Source organism: Apis mellifera, linkage group LG2, assembly GCF_003254395.2.
Source record: "Apis mellifera strain DH4 linkage group LG2, Amel_HAv3.1, whole genome shotgun sequence".
In the NCBI taxonomy this organism is placed as follows: Eukaryota; Metazoa; Arthropoda; class Insecta; order Hymenoptera; family Apidae; genus Apis; species Apis mellifera.
In genome coordinates, this window is record NC_037639.1 from 11,351,303 (window position 1) to 11,374,256 (window position 22,954).

Genomic DNA, 22,954 nt, shown 5'->3' on the forward strand with positions numbered 1-22,954 from the left:
TCAGAAGGAAAAATATGAGTTACACGTTCTTGTTCATATAATTCTAATGCTCTTTCAAATACATCACCAAAAATATTGTATAAATTTAATAACACGTTATCTAAAACTGAAATTATTAATTAATAATTAAATTTAATTAATTAATATATAAAAAATTAATAATTATAAAATATTGTATGTATAATACACACATTTTTGTTCTTTTTCAAAACTTTCAGCTGATTCTTTTAACACTTTATATACAAATTCTGCATATTTTATATCACATGTATTAAATGAAAAAGTATTTAATGTTTGATTGATTGATGATTGTTCAGTAACACTCATTGAGAATTATTTGATTAAATCTTAATAATTTGTGTTAATATAAATATCCTTAAAGAAATATAAATAAAAAAAATGACAAACTATAATCTCAAAGAATATAATATCATTTTAAACAATTATGCACGTTAAAAAATAATAATTAAAAAATATTCAAACATCTTCAGATTGTAATTATTTGTATTTCCATTTAGCCAACATAAGCTATAGATTATTTCCTATATATAATTTTTCAATATGTTGGCATTACTGATAATTTAAAATTAGTTAATGGTAGCAATTCGTAACGTTTCTAACGGATGATACGTAGTGTTGTTTCAAAAAAATTAACAATAGGTATAAAATTGAGTGCAATTAATACATTATTAGAATACATTACAGAATTAGAATATAAAAATGAGTCGACATAGAAGACGAGCTAATGATTTCATAGATTCCTTAGATAGCATTCGTAAGTAAAACACAAACTTACATAGTATTTAGTATTATAATTTCTTTCGTAAGTAATATTAATCTTTTTTTATGTAATAACGAAATAACATTTTTTTTTTAGGACATTCTGAAATTGATTCTGATTCACTTTGTTCGATATCTCAGGACAATTCGAATGAAGTTGAAAGTAAATATATTAATACCAATGATAATATAACCAGTGATATTAATAATAAATATTCCTCTATTCTAGCTAATAATTCTTTGAAACATTCCTTTACAGAAAATCTATCAATTTTTAGATCTGCTCCAGATTTAAATAAACGTATTGATTTTTTTCAAGTTGAACAATTATGCACTGAAATGAATGATAATAAAGAAAATGATAGTCCTCAATGTTTTATGAAAAACAATAATATATGTAACAAATTGTCAAATACTATTAAGAAACAAAATATAGATTCAAACATTAAATTAGAATCTAATATAATAAAAGAAAATTCAAAAAGGGATACCAATTACAATATAAACAATAATAAAACAAATGTAAGTTTGTTCTCAGAATATCAAGATAAACATGTAAATAATGGAACATTTGAAGCAATTCTTTGTTCATTAGATGATCAAGTTAATCAAATAAGAGATAAAAAACAAATTTGGAAACGTTTATCTAACAAATTTATGCATTCACCAGAAAACTTTACTGAAAAACTTTTAACTATTATCGAAGAATCTGTCATAAATAATGATAATGATGTAAATGAAACATCTGCAATAGATTTAAGTAGATTAACAACAGAATTTAGAAAAATGTGCAAATTTATAGAAAATGAATCTCAACCTGAATGGCCTGAATCACCAGTGTGTACTCTTTCATGTTTAGAACAAACATCTATAAATTCTACACATAATACACCTCTTCATACAAAACAGAATAAAAATGAAAAGTTATGTTCTCCCATAAATAGGTCTACATCTGTTACACCTATTTCTGGTATAGATATAATTAAAAAACGATTTTTTGCTAAAATATCAAAAAATAATACCAATGGAAGTATTGAAAATCTGAGTAGTACATCATTTGAGCATTTGGAAGCTCAATGTAACCAATTATTTCCTAAAGAAAAAGAACATTCTAAAACTTTATGTAAATCTTTATCAATGTCTTCTTTATTGAGTATGAGTGAAATCTATAATAAATGTGAGCAACAAATGGCATCATTGAATGTATCTATAAGTGATATAACTTCAGAAGAAAATATACTATTAAATACTCCAAAATCATCAAATAAATATTTATGTCAAAGTCCAATATTTACAAAAAAATTAGAATTTAATTGCTCAACATTGAAAGAATTACACAACAAATCAAAAGATGATCAATGTAATGATATTTCATATTCTAAGAAAAAATCTAGAAAAATAAGTGAAAAACCTGATTTCAATAAAACAATATCTGATAAGTTTAAAAGTAATTTTGAAATATTAGATCCAGATGAATTAGAGAAAACACTTTTACAAGATATAGCAGAAAAAAGAAAAAGATGCCTTAATACAGCAAGAATTATTTCAGAAATTAATGCAGATCCTGAAGCAATAGAGGCACAAAAAACATTAAGAATATCTCCTAACAATGAATTAAATTCATTGAATGATGAAACTAAGTTTTTGCAAACTTTAGTATCTTGTAAAGATTATCAAACTTATTTAGAAAAACATAAACCACTTTTAAAAATACTTCAAAATTCGAATTCTAACGCAAGTGAAAATAGTTTTAGAAAAACTAAAAAATCAGACATAAAATTTGAAGAAAATTCAGTTTTACAAAAAAAAAATTTAGGACTTTTAAGTCCAAATGTAAAATCTTGCAATCCAGATGGATCATCGCAATCAAAAAAACAAAGAGAAAAAAATGAGGAGAAAATAGAAAATAAAAAACCAAAACTTTTTGTCACACCAGGAGAAACTCCTCCAAATAAAAGTAACAGAAAAAAAAAGATATATTTCCCTAATATGCAAAGTCCTGTAAAACATATTGTAAAAAGTCCACATGCAGAAGGCTTATATCGATTAAATTATAATACAATAATATCACCAGTGGGTATGTATATAAGAGGTACTGATACACAACTTATAAAAAATATACATGCTAAAACAGATCATTTATTGCTTACACCTGTAAAAAAAAATGTTGAAGTATTAAATAAAAACAAAATAGAATCAAAACAAAATATTTCATCAAAAGGCATACATAAAACTGAAGGAATTACATCACTTAAAATTAATTTATCTCCTAAAGTAAATACAAATAAACAAGAGGTAAATATAAATTTTGTTTAAATACATTAATCATATTTTATTTTGTTAATATTTTTTTTTATTTTTATAAGACAACAAAAACTCTAGAAAATTTCAGTACACCTAAAAATCAATTTGTACTTCCTAGAGTTTCATATAAACTTCCTTTACAAATTAAAACGGTATGTTTTATTTTTTTATATTTTTTCTTTATTCTGAAAATGTGTTCATTCATTACATTTTTAGATAACGGGAAACAAATCATGTAAGCAAGGAACTCGCGTTAAGAAATTACTGGAAACTGCTCAAAGTAAAATTGTTATCCGACATCAAGGTACATATATTATGAAAAAATATATTAGTTTTATAATATGTTTATTTATTTAAAAATTTTCCTACAGGTCGGATTAATTCGGCACAGAAAGGAAAGAGTACAACAGATATTGGAATGTATGAAATTAATTATGAACCTGAAGATGAATCTATACATATTGAACAAACTGCTAATAAAACAAATTTTATTAATAAGTGGAAAAATTAAATTAAAAGAATATGAATTGCATATTTGCAATAATGTTGATATTTTATATTTTCATTACAATTGAAAAAAAAAGCAATAATAAAGTATATATAATTTTGTTTAATTTTTAATTATATTTTTTTCCAAAAAAATTTGATATAAATTTTTCTTTTCAATTTATTAAGTGGTATAAAATAATATTCATGAAAAAATTTTTCCTTAATTTCATTTTATATTCCTAAAAGATTCCAAAGAAAAAAATAAAAATAAATATAATCATTCTAATTATAAACTGACCTATTATTTTCGTAAAATTTCTAGAATGAACTAAACTTAATTCATTTGAGCGTTACTGTTCTTATCTCGTAATGTTGTGTAACGTGCAACATTTCTCATTGGGCTCGTGCTGCTAAAACAGGGATGTAAATTATATATTTGTACCTTTCATTTCCTAATCTTTAGTAATAGAATTTGATAAAAATAAAAATATGTATTTTATACATAGATTAATTTAAAATAATAAAATTATTATAGGTTAAAATTTTCTTTTATCAATAATTTTTAAAATTTCTATTGTTCTAGTATATATAATGCAAGATTTTAATGCAGTAACACGAAATAATATTTAAAAAATTAAAAATATTTTAAAAAATTTTAGATAGAACTTTGTATTTGGAAATATATAAAATAATTTAAACCTATAAATAATGTAAATAATTGCAAATATTAAATAAAAAAAATTAAAATTTTGAATAGTAAAATTTAGTATGAAGTTTGAATTGATACGTTCCTGATTTGCGCATGGCACGTTAGTTGCACACGACATTAAGATATGTTAGTATAAGAGCGTTCATGGTAGGAGATGATCGATAAATTTGAACGAGTACGACCGAACTAACTAGTGATCAGTCAGCTTTCGAAGAATTTAAATCGTGATAATCATAATCATCTACAAGTGAAAATGCCGGGACCAGGTTGCGATAAATGTGCAGGTAAGAATTAATTCAAAATATGAGAAACTTTATTTCTTTATGAAAGAATTTTCTTTCTATAATATATAAATTTTTATTGAAATTCTAATACTTGCAATTCTTTAAATTATTATTAAATTTTATTTATCTTAATATTTTTTTATATTTTTAACGTGCTATTTTTTATTATAACATTAATTTGATATAGTATAAATTTTTACATTTTATTTTTTTATTTTTTTATTTTTTGCTTGCAATTATTATTATTTATTATAATGATATATGATAATAATAATATTAATATTTCGATATTTTATATTTTAATTAACAATATTTAATAATTAAAAATTTTTAAAAGATTTTTTAGAATTAATGATACAACAGTTTGTTATTAATTTATAGGGGATGTAGTGAAATAATTTATTCATTAAACGTTATTACGGGCAATATTCAATCCATGAGATTAACCAATTTATCTATATATTTTATGTGTACTTAATACAAATTTCCGCATTTATATTTATTAAAATAATTTAAAATTTGTTTTTATTTAAAAATCAATATTTAATCATTTTTTATTACAGATAAATGCCAAAAATGTCAATGTGGCGACAAATGCAAATGTGGCGATTCCGGTTGCGGTGGTAATAATTTTTTATTTAAATTATTTTTAGAATTTTAATTTCAATTTTTTTAAATTTTTATATTATAAAAATTATACTTTATTTCTTAGATTCTCTTGTAATTCTTATAAAGTATAATTTGTAATATATAAAAGTTTCATCGAAAGAATGTAGTAATGGCATTCTATGATCACTGTATTCTTTTCTTTGTAAACGAGAGCAGTGACCGTTTAATGGTAACTATTATTCATGTCGGTTCTACGTACAGTCCAGTTCAGTTTGCATTCCATGAAACAAATGATTTTTATCATTTTCACAAATTATTTATTCGAAAATTTTATATGCAAAATATTTTCATAACTTTTTAAGTTTTGAATTTTTTAAAAACTTTATTACAAATAAATTATTATTAAATATTTTCTAATCTTTTATATAAAAATATATGCTGTTATAGACAAATGCTGCTGTAAATCTGGTGGACAGTGTAGTTGCAAGACTTGCAAGTGCTAATCTCCAAGCAGGATGCTAATAAATTGATCAACATTAAAAATGGATATTTCAACTTTAAATATCACCATTATGCTTTCTTTCCTATGCTTATTCTTTAATATCATGAAAATTTATTAAAAAATCGAATTATTGAATTTATTATATTAGTATAACATGTATTAATAAATAAAAATATTAAAAATTGTTTTTTTTTCATATCTTTTATGAAATTATATATTTTATAAAATTGTTAACTTTTTATTGATTGAAATATAATAGAGATTTAAAAATAAAGATAAAAAATTTAATTTTTTTTCTAAAATTATAATCAAACTTATTAATGATTTAATTTATAATAATGAACTGTTTTAGCAATAATTCATAAAAACAATTAATAAATTAATAAATTATTAACTTGAATAATAATTTTATTATTTTCATTGGAGGAAATTATACCATAGAACATTTATATACAAAATTTATATAATTATAGTATAAATAGAATAATATTTATCATTTGTTGATTTATCTCTTATAGATAAACTGATTAAATAGTAATAGTAAGAAAAAAATTTTTTTACGCCAATTTTATTTTTTTATCATTTTTTATCATTTTTTTTATTATTATTTATCATCTATTATTTTTCTATCATTTTTTCCATTTTTTATTATAAAGTAGGTTTTAAAATTTTTTTTATTCCTTTATAATATTAGGCCAGATTCATTTGTTTAAATCTCAGTATTGTAAACGACTAGTAACTCGTATTAAAATATTAATATTATATATAGATATATTATATATCATGTATTCTGAGATCATCATTCTAGAAATACAATAGAAAATATAGTATATTTTTTACATTAAAGATTAAGATATTGCAGTTTTGAAAGAAAATAAAGCATGTTTAGTTATATTTATTTTACTTTTCCTATGGTAACAAAAAATAAATAAAAAATAAATATATAAATATTTTAAAATAAAATAATGAATAATATATATATATATATATTATATAAGTTGAATAATTAATTAAATAAAGAAATAAATAAATAAATTGATAAATATATATAAATATATATATGAATAAAGTCTAGGAATCTAGAAAAAAATTTATCACTAAACAAATAAATTAATAATGTTAATAATTAAGAAAAATTAAAATGTTAATTCATTAATAATAAATACTTAAATAAAGGAATAAATAAATAAATAAATAAATGTATATATAATAAATGAAATTAAATAAAAAGAAATCTACAAAAGAATTTACAAATAAATCACTAGACAAATAATCGATTAATTGATAATCACTAAATAATAATAAAAATAATAATAATAAATATAATAAATTAATAATAAAAAAATATATAAATATAAAAGTCAAATAAGTAAAGAATAAATTAAAAGTTAATATATATATATATATATAATATTATATATATATTATATATACAATATTATATATATATATAATATATATATAATATAATAATATATATATTATATAATACAAGAAATAAAAAAATTAATAATATACTTTGAATATATTTTTTAATATATAAATGTAATTAAAATATATTATGTAATATTTTAATTTTTCGTGCGATTTCGATTGTACAATTGGCTTACGCCAACCAATCAGAGAACTGTTAGGCGAACTGTGGCATACGGCATCAGTCTCCTGTGGAAAGTCATCGTGGATGCGTAATTATAAGTGGCTTTGTGGATTTGAATACGCAGTATTCGAAGTACGTACTAAATTATATTTATTATATTATTTTATTATCGAATCTATAAAATTTTATCAATTTTGTTTATTTAATAATCTTCTTATTTAATAATTATTTAATATTTATTCATTAATGATGAAATAAATTAGTGTTTCGAGTTTCTTTGTTCTTTTTGTGATTATCGTTAAGATAGTTTATATTTCGTTGAGTTCTTATTTGTTATTTCATCTTAATATCGTTTTTTTTATATATTTATTTTACGATTTTGATTTTTATTTAGACAAATTGCTATTCGATTATATTCCATGTTGGGATTTTCAACGGACATTCAACGGAAAAATGATTTATAACATATTATAATTTTTAAGAAATAATTTCGATGTTTTATTTCTTTTAACAAAAATAGATATATTTAGAGTAGATTATAATTTTATTTGCATTAAATAGATGTATAAAAATTTTATTTTATCAAATTAAATTATATCAGTGATATAATATATATTGCGCTTCTAATGTACGTCTAACGTATTTAGAAACGCAATTAATACTTATATCTGTATGATGTTTATATATTTTTCTCTCTTTTTCGTTCAATATTATGCTCGAGGCTGTTGACATTTTTTTCATAATATGGCGTTTCTAAGAATTGGATTTGTTATGCTCAACTTGTTGCGATTTGTTACCGAATTGTTGCGTACTTTTCTTCCCTAATTCGTAATTTTAGAATCGAAATTGAATATCGATATCGAAATATATATATTCGTGACAATTAGTAAGTAGTCTATTGTATTTTTGATGTGTATAATTTATTTGTTGCGAAGTGAAGTAATTATATATATTTTTTCTTAATTAAAGTTTTATTATTATTATTAGTACTATAACCTTTTGAGAAGATTCTAAATTCATTTTTTTTTAATTATCATTTATTTGACAATTATGATTTTAACTATTTCAATTTACGATTTTTTTAGATGGATTTTGTGTTCAATTATTATTTCATTTTAATGTTAATTAAAATAATTGATCAATTTTATATATTTTATGAGTTTATTTAACAAAACTTTTTTTTTGTAATTATTACCTGATTACTACCGATCCAATTTCAAAGATGAGAAAAGTTTCAATATGGATGCCATTTTATTTTATGATAGACAAAATTAATTTTTGTTGTATATATTTATTCTTATACTCGATTTTTATTTTATTATTTCAAAGAATATTTATTTTTTTTATAATGAACAGTTATCACAAGTTCATTTTATTTAAATTATAATTCCGTTTATATAATAATTTAAAAATATTTATTCTTATATATAAAATTTTTTTTTTATTCATCAAAAATTGATTATCAATTTGTAAGTTTGAAAAAATAAATATTTTCTGAAATAAATAAATTCAGAAAGAATAAAAAACAAAAAGAAATAAGAAGAATATTTTTTTTTTAGAGATTCTTTTTTTTCTCCCTTCCAATACTAAGTAGCATTATTTTCAGAAAAATATCGTGACTATGTGCTATACGATCTGTGGAGTTATGGTGTTTGCTTCGTAACAGTTTTTTGATATATTTTAAAACATATTAGTTTTAATTAAATTTTTATTATAATTGCATAATTAGTACTTGTTCGCCGATTGTAAATCAGACGGACGCGTTAATAATTTAATTTTATTTTTTTGAAATATTCATTTTTGAAGATTAAGAGATAGAATCAGTTAGTTTTTTTAAGAAAAGAAAGCAAAGAAGTAATTATTTTATACATTTTCCATTTAATTTTTCAATTTTCTTGAATAGTCAGTAAAAATATATTTAAATTACGATGTTCTATGTTTTGTTGCAGTTTCCATTTCTTCATTTTTGATGGGTATTTTGAAATGATATTCTATAGATCACGACAGCATTGATGACAGTGCAGATTTTTGCTTCTATTGGTAAGTCACATATATTTATTATATTCTTCTAATCATTCAATCATATCAAATTAAAAGTCCAAATTGACACGGATGATTAGTTGTATATATAGATTATTGTATATATAGATTTTTGTACTTAATGACCACGAATATTTATTATAGCCGTAAGTAATAATTTTTTTTTTGTTTTATTCATAAAATCTTTCTAAAATATTATCGTTTTAATAAAATAACATTAAAAATTATTAATAATTTTTTAATATAATATATTTAATCATTAATATGAATAATATAAAAAATTTTGATTATCTATGATTGAAAATATATATTCATGTTATATATATTATAATATATATATATAATATGTATAAATATATATATATATGTATATATATATATGTAAAATATTCCCTGACTTGTGAAAATATTAATTATTAAATCAATTATTATTGTTTTATATTTATTATAGTGTGTATCAGTGTAATAATAACGAACGATTTTTAATTTTATTTTCTGTTTTATTCTAATATTTAATTTTTTAATTTTTAGTTCTAAATTTAAGTATGATTTGAAATGTAAAAATATTTTATACTATTCCAGATTATTTTTTTTTTTAATTATTGTAATAATTCTTTAAATAAATTTGTTTTAGATTAATTGTCAGAATGTATGGGTCTATAATAAATTGGAAAGTAATTATTTTTTTATATTTTTACTAATCTATAATCTTATTTGTTTCAGAGATCAATGTGGAATCAATGTGGAAATGGAATCAATAAAGGATTCTTATATTTATATTATCTTCTAATTTTATCGAGATTTTTTAATAGATAGGCTTTTTAAACAAATTTTTAAATTAATATATACAAAAATATTTTTTTTTTTAGATCTGAGATTAAAACGAGCATTAGTGAATAGAATTGTAGATTTAAATGATTCTATTTCAATGTTTTTTAAATTAGGTTATGTTGTAAATTTCATTTATCAATATTTTTAAATTTAATTAAGTTAAAGAATTTATGAAATTTTCTCAAGTAAAAGATTTAAAATATAAATAATAATAATAATAGTATTAATATAATAAATTTATAGTACTAGTTACAAAAATATTGTTTAAAGTATATTTATAAATGCATGCATAATAAATGTTAACAATAATGGTTCTATATTTATATGTATATATAAATGAATAAAACGTCTACAAAAAATCTATTACTGAACAAATAAATGTATAAATAATTAAATAAAGAAAGGAATAAATAAATAAATAAATACATATATAATAAGTGAAAATAAATAAAAAGAAATCTACAAAAAAATTTACAAATAAATCATTAGAGAAATAATCGATTAATTTATAATCGCTAGATAAATTAATAATGAAAGAATGTATAAATATAAAAGTCAAATATGTAAATAATAAATTAAAAATTTATTATATAATATATATATTATATAATATAAGAAATAAAGAAATTAATAATCTACTTTGAATATATTTTTTAATATATAAATATAATTAAAATATATTATGTAATATTTTAATTTTTCGTGCGATTTCGAATATAAAATTGGCTTACGCCAACCAATCAGAAAGCTGTTAGGCGAACTGTAGCATACGGCGTTAGTCTCTTGTGGAAAGTCATCGTGATAGGACGCGTAATTACAACTGGCTTTGTGGATTTGAATACGCAGTATTCGTAATACGTAATTATATTATTTTATTATCGAATTTATAAAATTTTATCAATTTTGTTTATTTAATAATCTTCTTATTTAATAATTATTTAATATTTATTCATTAATGACGAAATAAATTAGTGTTTCGAGTTTCTTTGTTCTTTTTGTGATTACTGTTAAGATAGTTTATATTTCGTTGAGTTCTTATTTGTTATTTCATCTTAATATCGTTTTTTTATATATTTATTTTACGATTTTGATTTTTATTTAGACAAATTGCTATTCGATTATATTCCATGTTGGGATTTTCAACGGACATTCAACGGAAAAATGATTTATAACATATTATAATTTTTAAGAAATAATTTCGATGTTTTATTTCTTTTAACAAAAATAGATATATTTAGAGTAGATTATAGTTTTTTTATTTGTATTAAATAAATGTATAAAAATTTTATTTTATCAAATTAAATTATATCAGTGATATAATATATTGCGTTTCTAATGTACATTTAACATATTTAGAAACGCAATTAATACTTATATCTGTATGATGTTTATATATTTTTCTCTCTTTTTCGTTCATGTTATGTTCGAGGCTGTTGATATTTTTTTATAATATGGCGTTTCTAAGCATTGGATTTGTTACGCTCGACATGTTACATATTACTTCGATTTGTTACCAAATAATTGCTGCGTATTTCTTTTCCCTAATTCGTTATTCTATAATCGAAATTGTGAATATCGATATCGAAGTATTCATGGTGATTAGTAATTCTATTTTATTTTTGATGTGTATAATTTATTTGTTGCGAAGTTATTACGTATGTATATTTTTTCTTTATTAATTATAGTTTTATTATTATTATTAGTACTATAACTTTTGAGAAGATTCTAAATTCATTTTTTTTTTAATTATCATTTATTTGACAATTATGATTTTAACTATTTCAATTTACGATTTTTTTAGATAGATTTTGTGTTCAATTATTATTTCATTTTAATGTTAATTAAAATAATTGATCAATTTTATATATTTTATGAGTTTATTTAACAAAACTTTTTTTTTGTAATTATTACCTGATTACTACCGATCCAATTTCAAAGATGAGAAAAGTTTCAATATGGATGCCATTTTATTTTATGATAGACAAAATTAATTTTTGTTGTATATATTTATTCTTATACTCGATTTTTATTTTATTATTTCAAAGAATATTTATTTTTTTTATAATGAACAGTTATCACAAGTTCATTTTATTTAAATTATAATTCCGTTTATATAATAATTTAAAAATATTTATTCTTATATATAAAATTTTTTTTTTATTCATCAAAAATTGATTATCAATTTGTAAGTTTGAAAAAATAAATATTTTCTGAAATAAATAAATTCAGAAAGAATAAAAAACAAAAAGAAATAAGAAGAATATTTTTTTTTTAGAGATTCTTTTTTTTCTCCCTTCCAATACTAAGTAGCATTATTTTCAGAAAAATATCGTGACTATGTGCTATACGATCTGTGGAGTTATGGTGTTTGCTTCGTAACAGTTTTTTGATATATTTTAAAACATATTAGTTTTAATTAAATTTTTATTATAATTGCATAATTAGTACTTGTTCGCCGATTGTAAATCAGACGGACGCGTTAATAATTTAATTTTATTTTTTTGAAATATTCATTTTTGAAGATTAAGAGATAGAATCAGTTAGTTTTTTTAAGAAAAGAAAGCAAAGAAGTAATTATTTTATACATTTTCCATTTAATTTTTCAATTTTCTTGAATAGTCAGTAAAAATATATTTAAATTACGATGTTCTATGTTTTGTTGCAGTTTCCATTTCTTCATTTTTGATGGCTACTTTGAAATGATATTCTATAGATCACGACAGCATTGATGACAGTGCAGATTTTTGCATTTATTGGTAAGTCACATATATTTATTATATTCTTCTAATCATTCAATCATATCAAATTAAAAGTCCAAATTGACACGGATGATTAGTTACATAGATTATACATAAATTTTTGTACTTAATGACCATGAATATTTATTATAGCTGTAAATAATAATTTTTTTTTGTTTTATTCATAAAATCAGGATTAATCTTTTTGAAATGTTATGTTTTTAATAAAATGATATTAAAAATTATTAATAATTTTTTAATATGATATATTTAATCATTAATATGAATAATATAAAATATTTTGATTATCTATGAGAAATTGAAAATATATATTCATGTCATATATATATATAAAATATTCCCTGACTTGTGAAAATAAAAATATCAGTTATAATATCAGTTATTATTATTTAATAATTATGATAGTGTATGTCATTGTAACAAGAACAACAATTTTTAGTTTTTTTTATCTGTTTTATTCTAATATTTAATTTTTTAGTTTTTAGTTCTAAATTTAAGTATGATTTGAAATGTAAAAAAAAATATTTTATATTATTCCAGATTATTTTTTTTTTTAATTATTGTAATAATTCTTTAAATAAATTTGTTTTAGATTAATTGTCAGAATGTATGGGTCTATAATAAATTGGAAAGTAATTATTTTTTTATATTTTTACTAATCTATAATCTTATTTGTTTCAGAGATCAATGTGGAATCAATGTGGAAATGGAATCAATAAAGGATTCTTATATTTATATTATCTTCTGATTTTATCGAGATTTTGGTAAATAGGCTTCTTAAATAAATCTTTAAATTATTATGTAAAGAGAGATTTTTTTTTTAGATCTGAGATTAAAACTAGCATTAATGAATAGGATGTAGATTTTAGATGATTCTATTTCAATGTTTTTTAAATTAGGTTATGTTATATAATATCATTTACAAATATTTTTAAATTTAATTAAATTAAAGGATTTATGAAATTTTTTCAAGTAAAAGATTTAAAATAAAAAATAAAAATAATAATAATAGTAATAATATGATAAACTTTGCACTAGTGTTACAAAAATACTGTTTAAAGTGTATTTATAAATGCATGCATAAGAAATGATAACAATAATGATTCTAGTTGCTATTGAAAATGATAATAATCAATAAAAATAAATATAATTCGGTGTGGAATATATTTAATTTTTTTTGATTCTTTAACTCTGTAATTTTTAATATTTTATATTTTCATGATGATGAATATATAAAATATACATACAAAATAATATATTCGTGTCTTATATATAATTGATATATATATATATATATATATATAATTTAATTTTTTCTTTTAGATTTATTTTATTTTGTCAGTTTTCCTTAGAATTCTATTTGTTATTGGTTTTGCAGAAAAATCAAAGATCGAACATTTTACAAACAAATAGAAGATATTATTAATTTTAAACTAATTTTTCCGTGAAAATTCGCGAATAGGATCATAAGTAGATACATTAGGTCTGTCATTTGTAACAAGATAAAGTAGAATAAGAATTGAGGAACAGTGCCATCTCTCGAGAGTGCACTATCAAAGGAGGGCGCTAATTTTCAATTCTTATTCTACTTTATTCTGTTTTTAAAGAAATATTTCTGGTACTCGAAAGATAGCGCTTATAATCACTTCTTATTCATTTTCTATTTTCTTTCTTCCATTTTTTATCCTTATTTGTATTAATTTCATTTATGATATTCTGAAGATGGCGTTGATTTCCATATTTTTATCATATCTTTGTCTTTTTTTCACTATTTGCTTTTCTTGTTTATATTTGGTTTACAAAATGTATTCATCTTAAAAACTATCGATATTTAATTAAATTTATTGTTTTCTTTGTCTAAATTATTGATTAGAAATCATAATATTTGATTTCATTATTATATTAGTAAATATCTTACACATATCTCTTTTTGTAAATTCATATTTTTTTTCTTTAATCATTTTTTCTTAATCATTTATCGTGAGCACAGTTCTACGTGGCATTATGCATCTAAAATTTAGTCGCATACAAATTTATATCGTGTTTGCTTATAATATAATTTTATAATTCAAAACTATTTAAACTTATTATAAAAAAAGTTACATGTATTTAACACGAGAATCGCGTAATTTCATTTCTCTTTGTGTTTCTTTCTAATCGAAAATGTACGGGAAGGATTCGCATTAAATATCGAGTAAAGTGCACATAGTTCCCTGTATTTACACAAACCGTGTTGGTCCTTGCCGTGTCGTAGAACACAGAGAATGATTGAGTTCGCCGGTTTCAAACAGAGTTTACAGGATGTAGCAGGTTCCATCAATGAGAATTCAGTTGATAGATTGTCTGTCGATCTTCTGTATCTTCATATAGTACACGAATTAATTCTAAGACTCGAAATAATCGAATATTTCGAATTTGACGATTTAACTTGAATTTAAACATTAGAGATATTATTTAAGAATAATGAATTCCTTCACGATATTATCGAATAAAGATAAAAATCGGATTTAAATCGATTTGATTTTTGATCGAGAAGCGATACGAATAATTCTGTCACGGACAATGGACGAAACTTTCCAGAAACAGTTTCTATTTTCGAACAAATATCGATGTGTAACAGCGATATTCGACTGTACGAAGCGGTTACGAATCGGCGGCGCTCCTTTAATTGATAACCCGATTAATTATGCATTCGGACTTTGAGCGCAACACCAGTTCACCAGTTCAAACAAGGGTGGCAAGTCGTCCGGAATGCGGCATGCAAAGTGCCGCTTGCGTGCGAAACGGCTGTGAGCTAACGTGGCTTTTGTTAAAAGCGCTTAAATTTATAATGACCGCCGTTATCGGCCGTCGTGATCGAAAGGTACGACGACCAAATTTAAGGATGCACGAACGGAAAATTTAAATCGCGATTTAATTATTCCAATGTGAATATTAGAAATTGTACTCTATCCGAATATCGTTTAAAATTTTTAAAAATTAGTAAATGTTAGATACGTTTTTTTCCTGCTCGCGTCAGATATCGTTCAGTCGCGAAATAGTGAGTTTTCGTAAAATTACTTCCAAGGATTTTAATACGAGTTATATAACGCGAAGTCGTATAACTTGGTGCAAAGTAGGCGAATGGGAACACGTTTTTCTTCTCTCGTATCAAACAATATAAGAAGGAAAAAAAGAAATTATAGCTCACGAAGGCCTATAAACGCGAGGCGTTAAGAAAAGCGACGAGCAACGAGGGGACACCAACTTCTAGCTCGCGAACGGGGAAAGCTCGAGACGTTAACGACACCCTGCGCGGCTTTAAAAACTAATATTTTCATCATTGTTAGTTTTTATGACAGAACGAGTAACGGAGCCCCGTTTCTTTCGTTCATTTTAAATCGAGGATTTATAGGGAAGATGAAATTATTAGATGATTGAAAAATAATTGTTATCTTTAGAATATTTAATTCTTCTTTTGAATTCTTTATCATTGTTAATTATAGGGAGTTGTTGTATTGGAATTCGTTTAATTCAAATATAGTAGCTGATATGAAAATTTTCCTTTATTTATTGAAAAGATATAGTTTCGGTATAGTTTTGAATTCTTCAATTTTTCTTCCTAATAAAATAACATTTAAATTTTGTTGGTTATTCGTTAACGCGAGTCGTATTTAAATATCTGTCGAGATATACCTTCCGGTAAAGTAACGCTTGTATTTACAGTTTCTTCTTTATTCGTCGATGCATTTCTAAATCGCGACTCGTTTAAATATTTGTGGATATTTCGCTGCTCTTTCGCATTCTCTGCATCCCGCACCAGTTTAGAACAGTTTTCCATGGAGACGGTGGCACAAGTAGCTTGAAGCTTGAAGCTTGGAGGTGAGATCGTTAGCGCGAAGAGTGTGACTTCGCATTGTGACTTGAAGTACGTCTTAAGTGTTAGTTTATTGTTACCCGCTACCCGGTGGGCAGGCTTCTCTTACATATTTAACCTGGTCCATTAGTGCCCAGTCGCGTTTATGCTTCGAAATGCTGTAAAACGGTCGTGAAACGTTGCCGAGTTGTCGCGTTGATACGTTTTTATCGTGCGTACAGTGTAATTTTGAAATGGATTTAATTGTCGCTTTAAGATTTATTAATAGCTGCAATTCCTCCTCCCTCCATTAAATATAAAACAGATGATGAAATGTACAAGAAGAATCTGGATTTCATTCTGAATTACGGATAAATTATCGATTTAAAAAAACGTGTCGCGTAGAATACAGAATTGAAGGATAAGATTGATAGATCCTATTAGATTTTTCTGTTAGATTCGCGAGCGAATCGTTTAATTTCAGAGTCGCAATTTATCTTGAAAGATGGAGGAAGATACACGCGTTCAGATTACTATCGAATAAATCTCATTTCGATTTATTTCCTTCGCTATACCAACGCTCAACTTTTCTTTGGAAATATCTATTCTCTCGTTGGAAGTTTGAAACGAGTATCTACTTCTATCTTTAATTCGATCGGAGAATCGACGGAAATAAAGGTCTTTAAGAGGAGGAAAAGGCAATTTTACCGACCGAGGACACGTGGTAGGCGGGCTCATTAAACTTTTCGTCGTTTCATTCCTTTGGAGGAATCGTGTCGAGAGCAACGGCTCCCGCGGGAATACCGGTGTGGCGCGATTATACCGACCGCCAAGAGAACCGCCATCCCGGGAAAGGATTATACGGCGTAAGGAAGAAGGGTTAAAACAGTCCTCCATTCCCGCCGCCCACCGAGAGAACGAGAATTCGAACATTTTCATCCAAGCCGATCGAGCGGGTAAAAACCGACGCTCTTCCCGACGATCGAAACTTCTCGAAAACCGTTGTTATTAGCAGAAAGTTAGTCGAGGAATCGTGTTACGACGACGTTATCCCCGTCGAAACGAGCTGGACGAAGGAAAAATAGCGAGTTATAAGTTTCCAAGTTGTTCCGCCTCTTCTTGCTCGCTTGTCATCCCGTGTTTCTTCGTTAATGTAATTGACCGGCGGTGAAAGTGGCGATCCGGCAAGTAGATGATACATGAGACCGGTATGTACGGTTTCCTACGAGACTACTTCGGTTTCTTTTCGCCGACGTCTCGTCGTCCAAGCTGGTCGCGTCCGATTTATCGAATCGACGGTAAGACGATACGATACGATACGATGGATCGAATTATATACGCGAAGAGAACAAGCTCTATGCCAGCGTGCATTGAGTTCCAACCGCAGCGTCTCTCCAAACGCTTATTCTCTGATTACCGTGTTTCACCAACGACGTTGTCCATTCTTTCCTTTTAATTTTGCGCGCCCTCGGAAACGAAATATATTTTTTTTCCACGCCTGGCCAGTCGTTCGAGCAGAAGAATAATTACACGTGTCTTATCGTCTCGTGGAGATAAATGTTGAAAACGTAGGGAGAGGGGAGGGGAGGAGAGGAAAGGCAGCCTAATTAAAGTGTCTCTCCGAAAACGTTTTCTCGCTTCTTCTCCGCGGCGGGGAATAAACCGAAGAGTCGGTTGTTACCATAAATTCTTAATCCGAATCGGCGGTAAAACTGAAAGTTAACCAAGTTCGGTAACATTAGCCGTAACAATGCTCCCGGTAAGTTCTTACGGTAACGATGCTGTAACGACGGTTTCCGGACCGTGGCAATTTCTCGCGATAAAGTCACCGATGGGACCCACAAGAATTAAACTTGCTCAAGGGTTGGGTTTTCTCGTGGTGGTGCACCACGCGTCGCATAGGGATTAAAATTTTACGATCGTCCTATACTCTCTTCTCCTCCTCCTCTCTTTCCTCTTATACTCTTTTTACGCGCGGGAATCCGCACGACAGTTGGAAAATTCGATAATTTATCAAGATAGATTTCGATTGAAAATTGGGACGAGAAGTCGCAACGCGAGACAAAAATGATTATTCTCTCTCTCTCTCTCTCTCTCGGCTAATAGCGGAGCGTAAATTAATCGGGAAATATGCAGATATCGCGTAGAAAATTTTACCAAATTCCTACGTAACCGTGCTATTATGGTTGAGGAAATTCGAATTGAAGCAGATTACCCGCGGAAATTAGTCAAAACTAACAAAAGGCTGGCCGACCCTGCGGTATTCAGCGGTCGCAATCGCGGCTGGATCGCGATCCGCAATTCCGCAAATGGGGCGGTTCGAGCCTTCGAACAAAAGATGTAATAATTCTGCCCCTGTTTTCCAGCACCCCCTTTTCACTTTCCACCCCTCCTTCTTTCTTCGCCCCTCGCCTCGCCTCACTTTCACCCTCCTCCCACCCTCTCCTTCTTTCTCTCCGCTCGAAGTCTCTCCAACCCTTACGAGAAACCCTTTGTTTGCAAAACAAACAAGAATCGTTTGCTCGCAAGAGTCAGGGAGCGTTGTAGTAGCTGAGGAGCACAGCAGGCGGAGGAGATGGAGGGCGCGGAATTTTAATTACACGAATATTATCGGTACGCGTCATAATTGTATTATTGGATTTGGAAATTGGACCGATCAACGAGTCGTGTGATATTCGCTCGTGATATTCACATCCATATTAGACTTATTCTTTTCTTTTTCTTTTTTTCTTTTTTTCTTTTCTTTTTTCGGCTACCTGCTTCACGATGTCGCTTTCGTCACGGTGCTTTCATCGCGATGCAACAACGGCCGAGTTGCAGGCGATATTTCGTTGGAAAGTTGTAGTACCGGTTGTAGCTCACCGATCCAGTCGTGATGAATGAATCCGCACCTTTTTAATATATCGACGTCATAAAATGCCGCCGGTAATCTGGATGGGCGACATTGTAAACATTTTAATTAAAACCTACGGAGGATATTTAATTTCGAATAATTAATGGTCGTTGGCCGAAAATTCATGCATCCCGGACAAAAGCCATCGCCCTCGCGATTACTCTTGATTTCATTACACGAATCAACAATCGCGTCTCTGACGGCTATTAAGCACCCCTTTTTTCGACCGTGCCCCCCCTCTTTACCCATCCACCATCGTCCCTCGCCACCCCTCCTTCCGTCTTCCGTTGTTTGTCGACAGTGATTTCGTTCGGCTCGAACATTCGAAACATCGACCTATCGACGTGCACTCGAAACTTATTGGAAAATATTTGCGTATCTTTTATCGTAGCACCGAATCGGGCCTACAGTATTAACATTTGTAACAAAATATACGCATATAACGGAAATAACGGAAGGATAAATAAAAGCGACTCGTCTTTCCGCGTGTTGACACTGCGTCCGAGCTTTGTACCGTCGACTCTCCTCTTCTTTTCCCTTCTCCCTTCGGGGAAACGTTCCTCCAGTTGCTTCGATGCCACAGATTTCTTCTCCTTGGAATATTTCCTCGCTCCATCCCCCGTGGTAACGCAATCCGGTCACGAACTCCACTTTCTTACATATTTATACGTTCTAGGAAACGAGACAATGCAAAGGGAAATTATGGAGAACGGGACGGACCTTTGGCGGATCGTTCGATATACGCAAGAGGAAAACGACGTCGTTCGTATTTACAACGATTCCCCGCCGAACCTTCGCACATGCCTCGCCCCTCGCGTATATTTGTACGTCGTGTGTGGAAACGAACGTATGTTGGATGCGACGACGACGACGACGTTGATCATCTTTCCATTCTTGAACGAGCCATTTTTTTTTTTGGAATAACGATTTTACCATTTGCAGGGAAAGGAAAAAAGAAAAACGCGCGCGCAGCAGGACGTGGGAGGGGAAAAAAATGTAGCACACGCGCACACGATTGTGGAATAACAGCGTAGCGGCACAGCGTACCTTTTGACCGTACTTACGCACCCGTGAAACTCGATTTCATCGGGCCGCGCGGGGGTAAGCCCGCTGAAAGACGAATATATTCGCGTGTTTCGAACTGCGCGCCAATTTTCTTTGAACAACGGCCACGTCTCGCTCGCGCGCAGACAATGCACGGCGGATTCAATAAAACCGCAACAATAAGGGTGAAAACGGTGGGGTTCTGGCATGGGCGAGGGGAGGAACGGCGGCGCGGGGGGGAAGAGAGAGGTTTGTAACGGCGCGAGAATGGGAAAGCGGAGGGTAATTTGAATGAAGAGACAAGAGACAATGCGTGAGCGAAGCCCAGAACAGAGGAGAGGAGGCGGCGAAGGTGGGTGAAAACAACCGCGGAATCAAATTAGAGACGATGGGATGGGCCAGGTGGAAGTACTGGCTGGCGTGGAGGGGTGGAGCTGGAGAAGAGAGACCGAGAGGGAGGTAGAGAGGGAGAGAGAGGGCCGGGGTAATTATATTTACAAGTGGCAGATCTCGAAAACAAAGGACTCGAAGATTGCTCGATTCATTCGAGAACTCCCCGAAGAATCGTTCTTTTTTTTTTCTTTTTTCTTTTTTCTTTTTTTTCCCCTCCCTTCTCACTGTCTTTTTGGAGAGAAATCGTAGCCGATTTTAGTGCTCCTCTTCCCCCAATTTAATGCGATAAGATCTGCTTATCGTTGCTTATCGAATTTTTTCTTTTCTTTTTTTTTTTTTTTCTCCTCTTCGTTTGTAAGACGATTGGCAACGATTATCGGAATCCATTGAAACACGAGACTCTTTTGAAACGTCGATGAGACAATGGCTGGTTATTGGAAGTTTCACGATTACTCGGTATATCATACGATACGATTTCGCCAACCTTTCTTTTATTAAAGGTGAAATTAAACGGCGAGTTCTCGAATTAAATTGCGTCACGCATAACGGAACAAATGTTTATTTCTGGGTGGAGAGGGTAACGAGTTTTTTCCAAGTGCGATTTTTCTGAGGTTTCGACCGTCTTATATCGAAACCTTTCAACAGCCTCGTTGAAGTTTGCCGATACATCGTAATTTATTCTTTCTTTCTTTTTTTTTCTTTTCTTTTTTTTTTCCTCGAAGGAGAGACGAAAGATAGAAAGAAAGGGCGATAGAGAATACTTTCGAGGCAACATGGAAATTAACATGGGCGAAATAAAATAAATATACCGTTTCCCCGGCAAAAATATCCTCTCGAACGAGGCAATATACCTGTCACTAGGTCTTACCCTTGGCACCATCGACCCCTGTCGTACATTTTCATATATGCTCTCCAACCGGACAAAATATTATGAGAGCATAGTTCGCATACCTCGAACGCTCGTTCCTACACGTACTATTACAGGTGTGCTATTGTCATTTTTCTCCCTCCTCTCTCTCTCTCTCTTTCTCTCTCTCTCATAAATGCTATTCTTCCCTTCCTTTCTTCCCGCGAAACGTGTTTCTGAAAATATTCCGGAACGGATCGAAAAATGGATCTTCCTCCCTTCGGCCTGCAAGTTGTTATATTTATTCCAAATATTCCTATATATACATTTTCTATCGGCATTATTATTTCATGATAGTCATCGAGCGGTACTCTCTCCAATACCGTGAATTTTTCGAGGTATATTTTCATTAAAAAATTAAAACCCACGGTATGCACACACAAGAGAGATATATAGTATACGGTATACACACATATTTGGTCCGATTCGCGGCGGACGAAATGCTAAATTAAATTGGTGGAGGGGATAGAGGGAGGGGTAGAGAGAGAAAGAGGGTGAGGGTAATCGTTATCGACGATGCAACGAAAAAGAGGTGCGAAAGAATGAAAAGGTTTTACCGGCCCGAAATAGAAATGGAAAGCGGCGAGTGTGCAGGGACATTTGACGCAACCCTCCACCCGTCGCGTTATGGAATTTTTGCGGAACGGCTTTTTTTAATTGATGCAATTCAAACCAGCCAGCCAGCAGGACGGTTGGTTGCCGCTCGTAAAACTTTTCGTCGCCTTTCGTACCATTTGAATTCGAAGTTTTTCTCTCGGTTGCCTCCTTCCGCGACCTTTGCCCCTTTTTCTCTTTTTTCCTTTCTTTCTTTCTTTCTTTCTTTTTTTTCTTCGTTTCAACGTAAACAATACCTCCGGGAAATATTCCTTCTCTTTAGCTCGGAAAACGAATAAATGAAATGAAAACTGGGATGAGAAAAGATATCCTACAACAGAGAAAGAGAGAGGGAGAGAATATTTCTTCGATTTTTTCGCAACA

At 28.0% G+C, this 22,954-nt stretch overlaps 1 protein-coding gene and 3 long non-coding RNA genes across 5 annotated transcripts; all 4 read left to right on the forward strand.

Annotated features, from left to right (window-relative positions):
- The first annotated feature begins 484 nt into the window (after positions 1-484).
- On the forward strand, positions 485-3,596 carry LOC100578691 (rhoGEF domain-containing protein gxcJ). 2 transcript variants are annotated; one of them, XM_003251155.4, is made up of 6 exons: positions 489-775; positions 878-943; positions 1,040-3,075; positions 3,147-3,236; positions 3,301-3,388; positions 3,456-3,596. In XM_003251155.4, the coding sequence occupies exons 1-6, from the start codon at positions 721-723 to the stop codon at positions 3,593-3,595; spliced, it is 2,475 nt and encodes an 824-aa protein (XP_003251203.2). In that variant the 5' UTR covers positions 489-720; the 3' UTR covers position 3,596. The 2 variants fall into 2 exon arrangements, with proteins under 2 accessions (XP_006568275.2, XP_003251203.2); XM_006568212.3 differs by lacking the exon at positions 3,147-3,236 and having other exon boundaries at positions 485-775.
- Positions 3,597-4,394: 798 nt separating this feature from the next.
- LOC107964104 lies at positions 4,395-5,860 on the forward strand. The gene is made up of 3 exons (XR_001702285.2): positions 4,395-4,566; positions 5,130-5,189; positions 5,623-5,860. It is a non-coding gene; the product is annotated as an uncharacterized LOC107964104 (long non-coding RNA).
- Positions 5,861-7,273: 1,413 nt separating this feature from the next.
- On the forward strand, positions 7,274-10,325 carry LOC102655330. The gene is made up of 3 exons (XR_003304150.1): positions 7,274-7,406; positions 9,224-9,314; positions 10,038-10,325. It is a non-coding gene; the product is annotated as an uncharacterized LOC102655330 (long non-coding RNA).
- A 477-nt stretch (positions 10,326-10,802) lies between these two features.
- LOC113218587 lies at positions 10,803-13,710 on the forward strand. Its single transcript, XR_003304151.1, has 3 exons — positions 10,803-11,003; positions 12,811-12,901; positions 13,586-13,710. It is a non-coding gene; the product is annotated as an uncharacterized LOC113218587 (long non-coding RNA).
- The last annotated feature ends 9,244 nt before the right edge of the window (positions 13,711-22,954 follow it).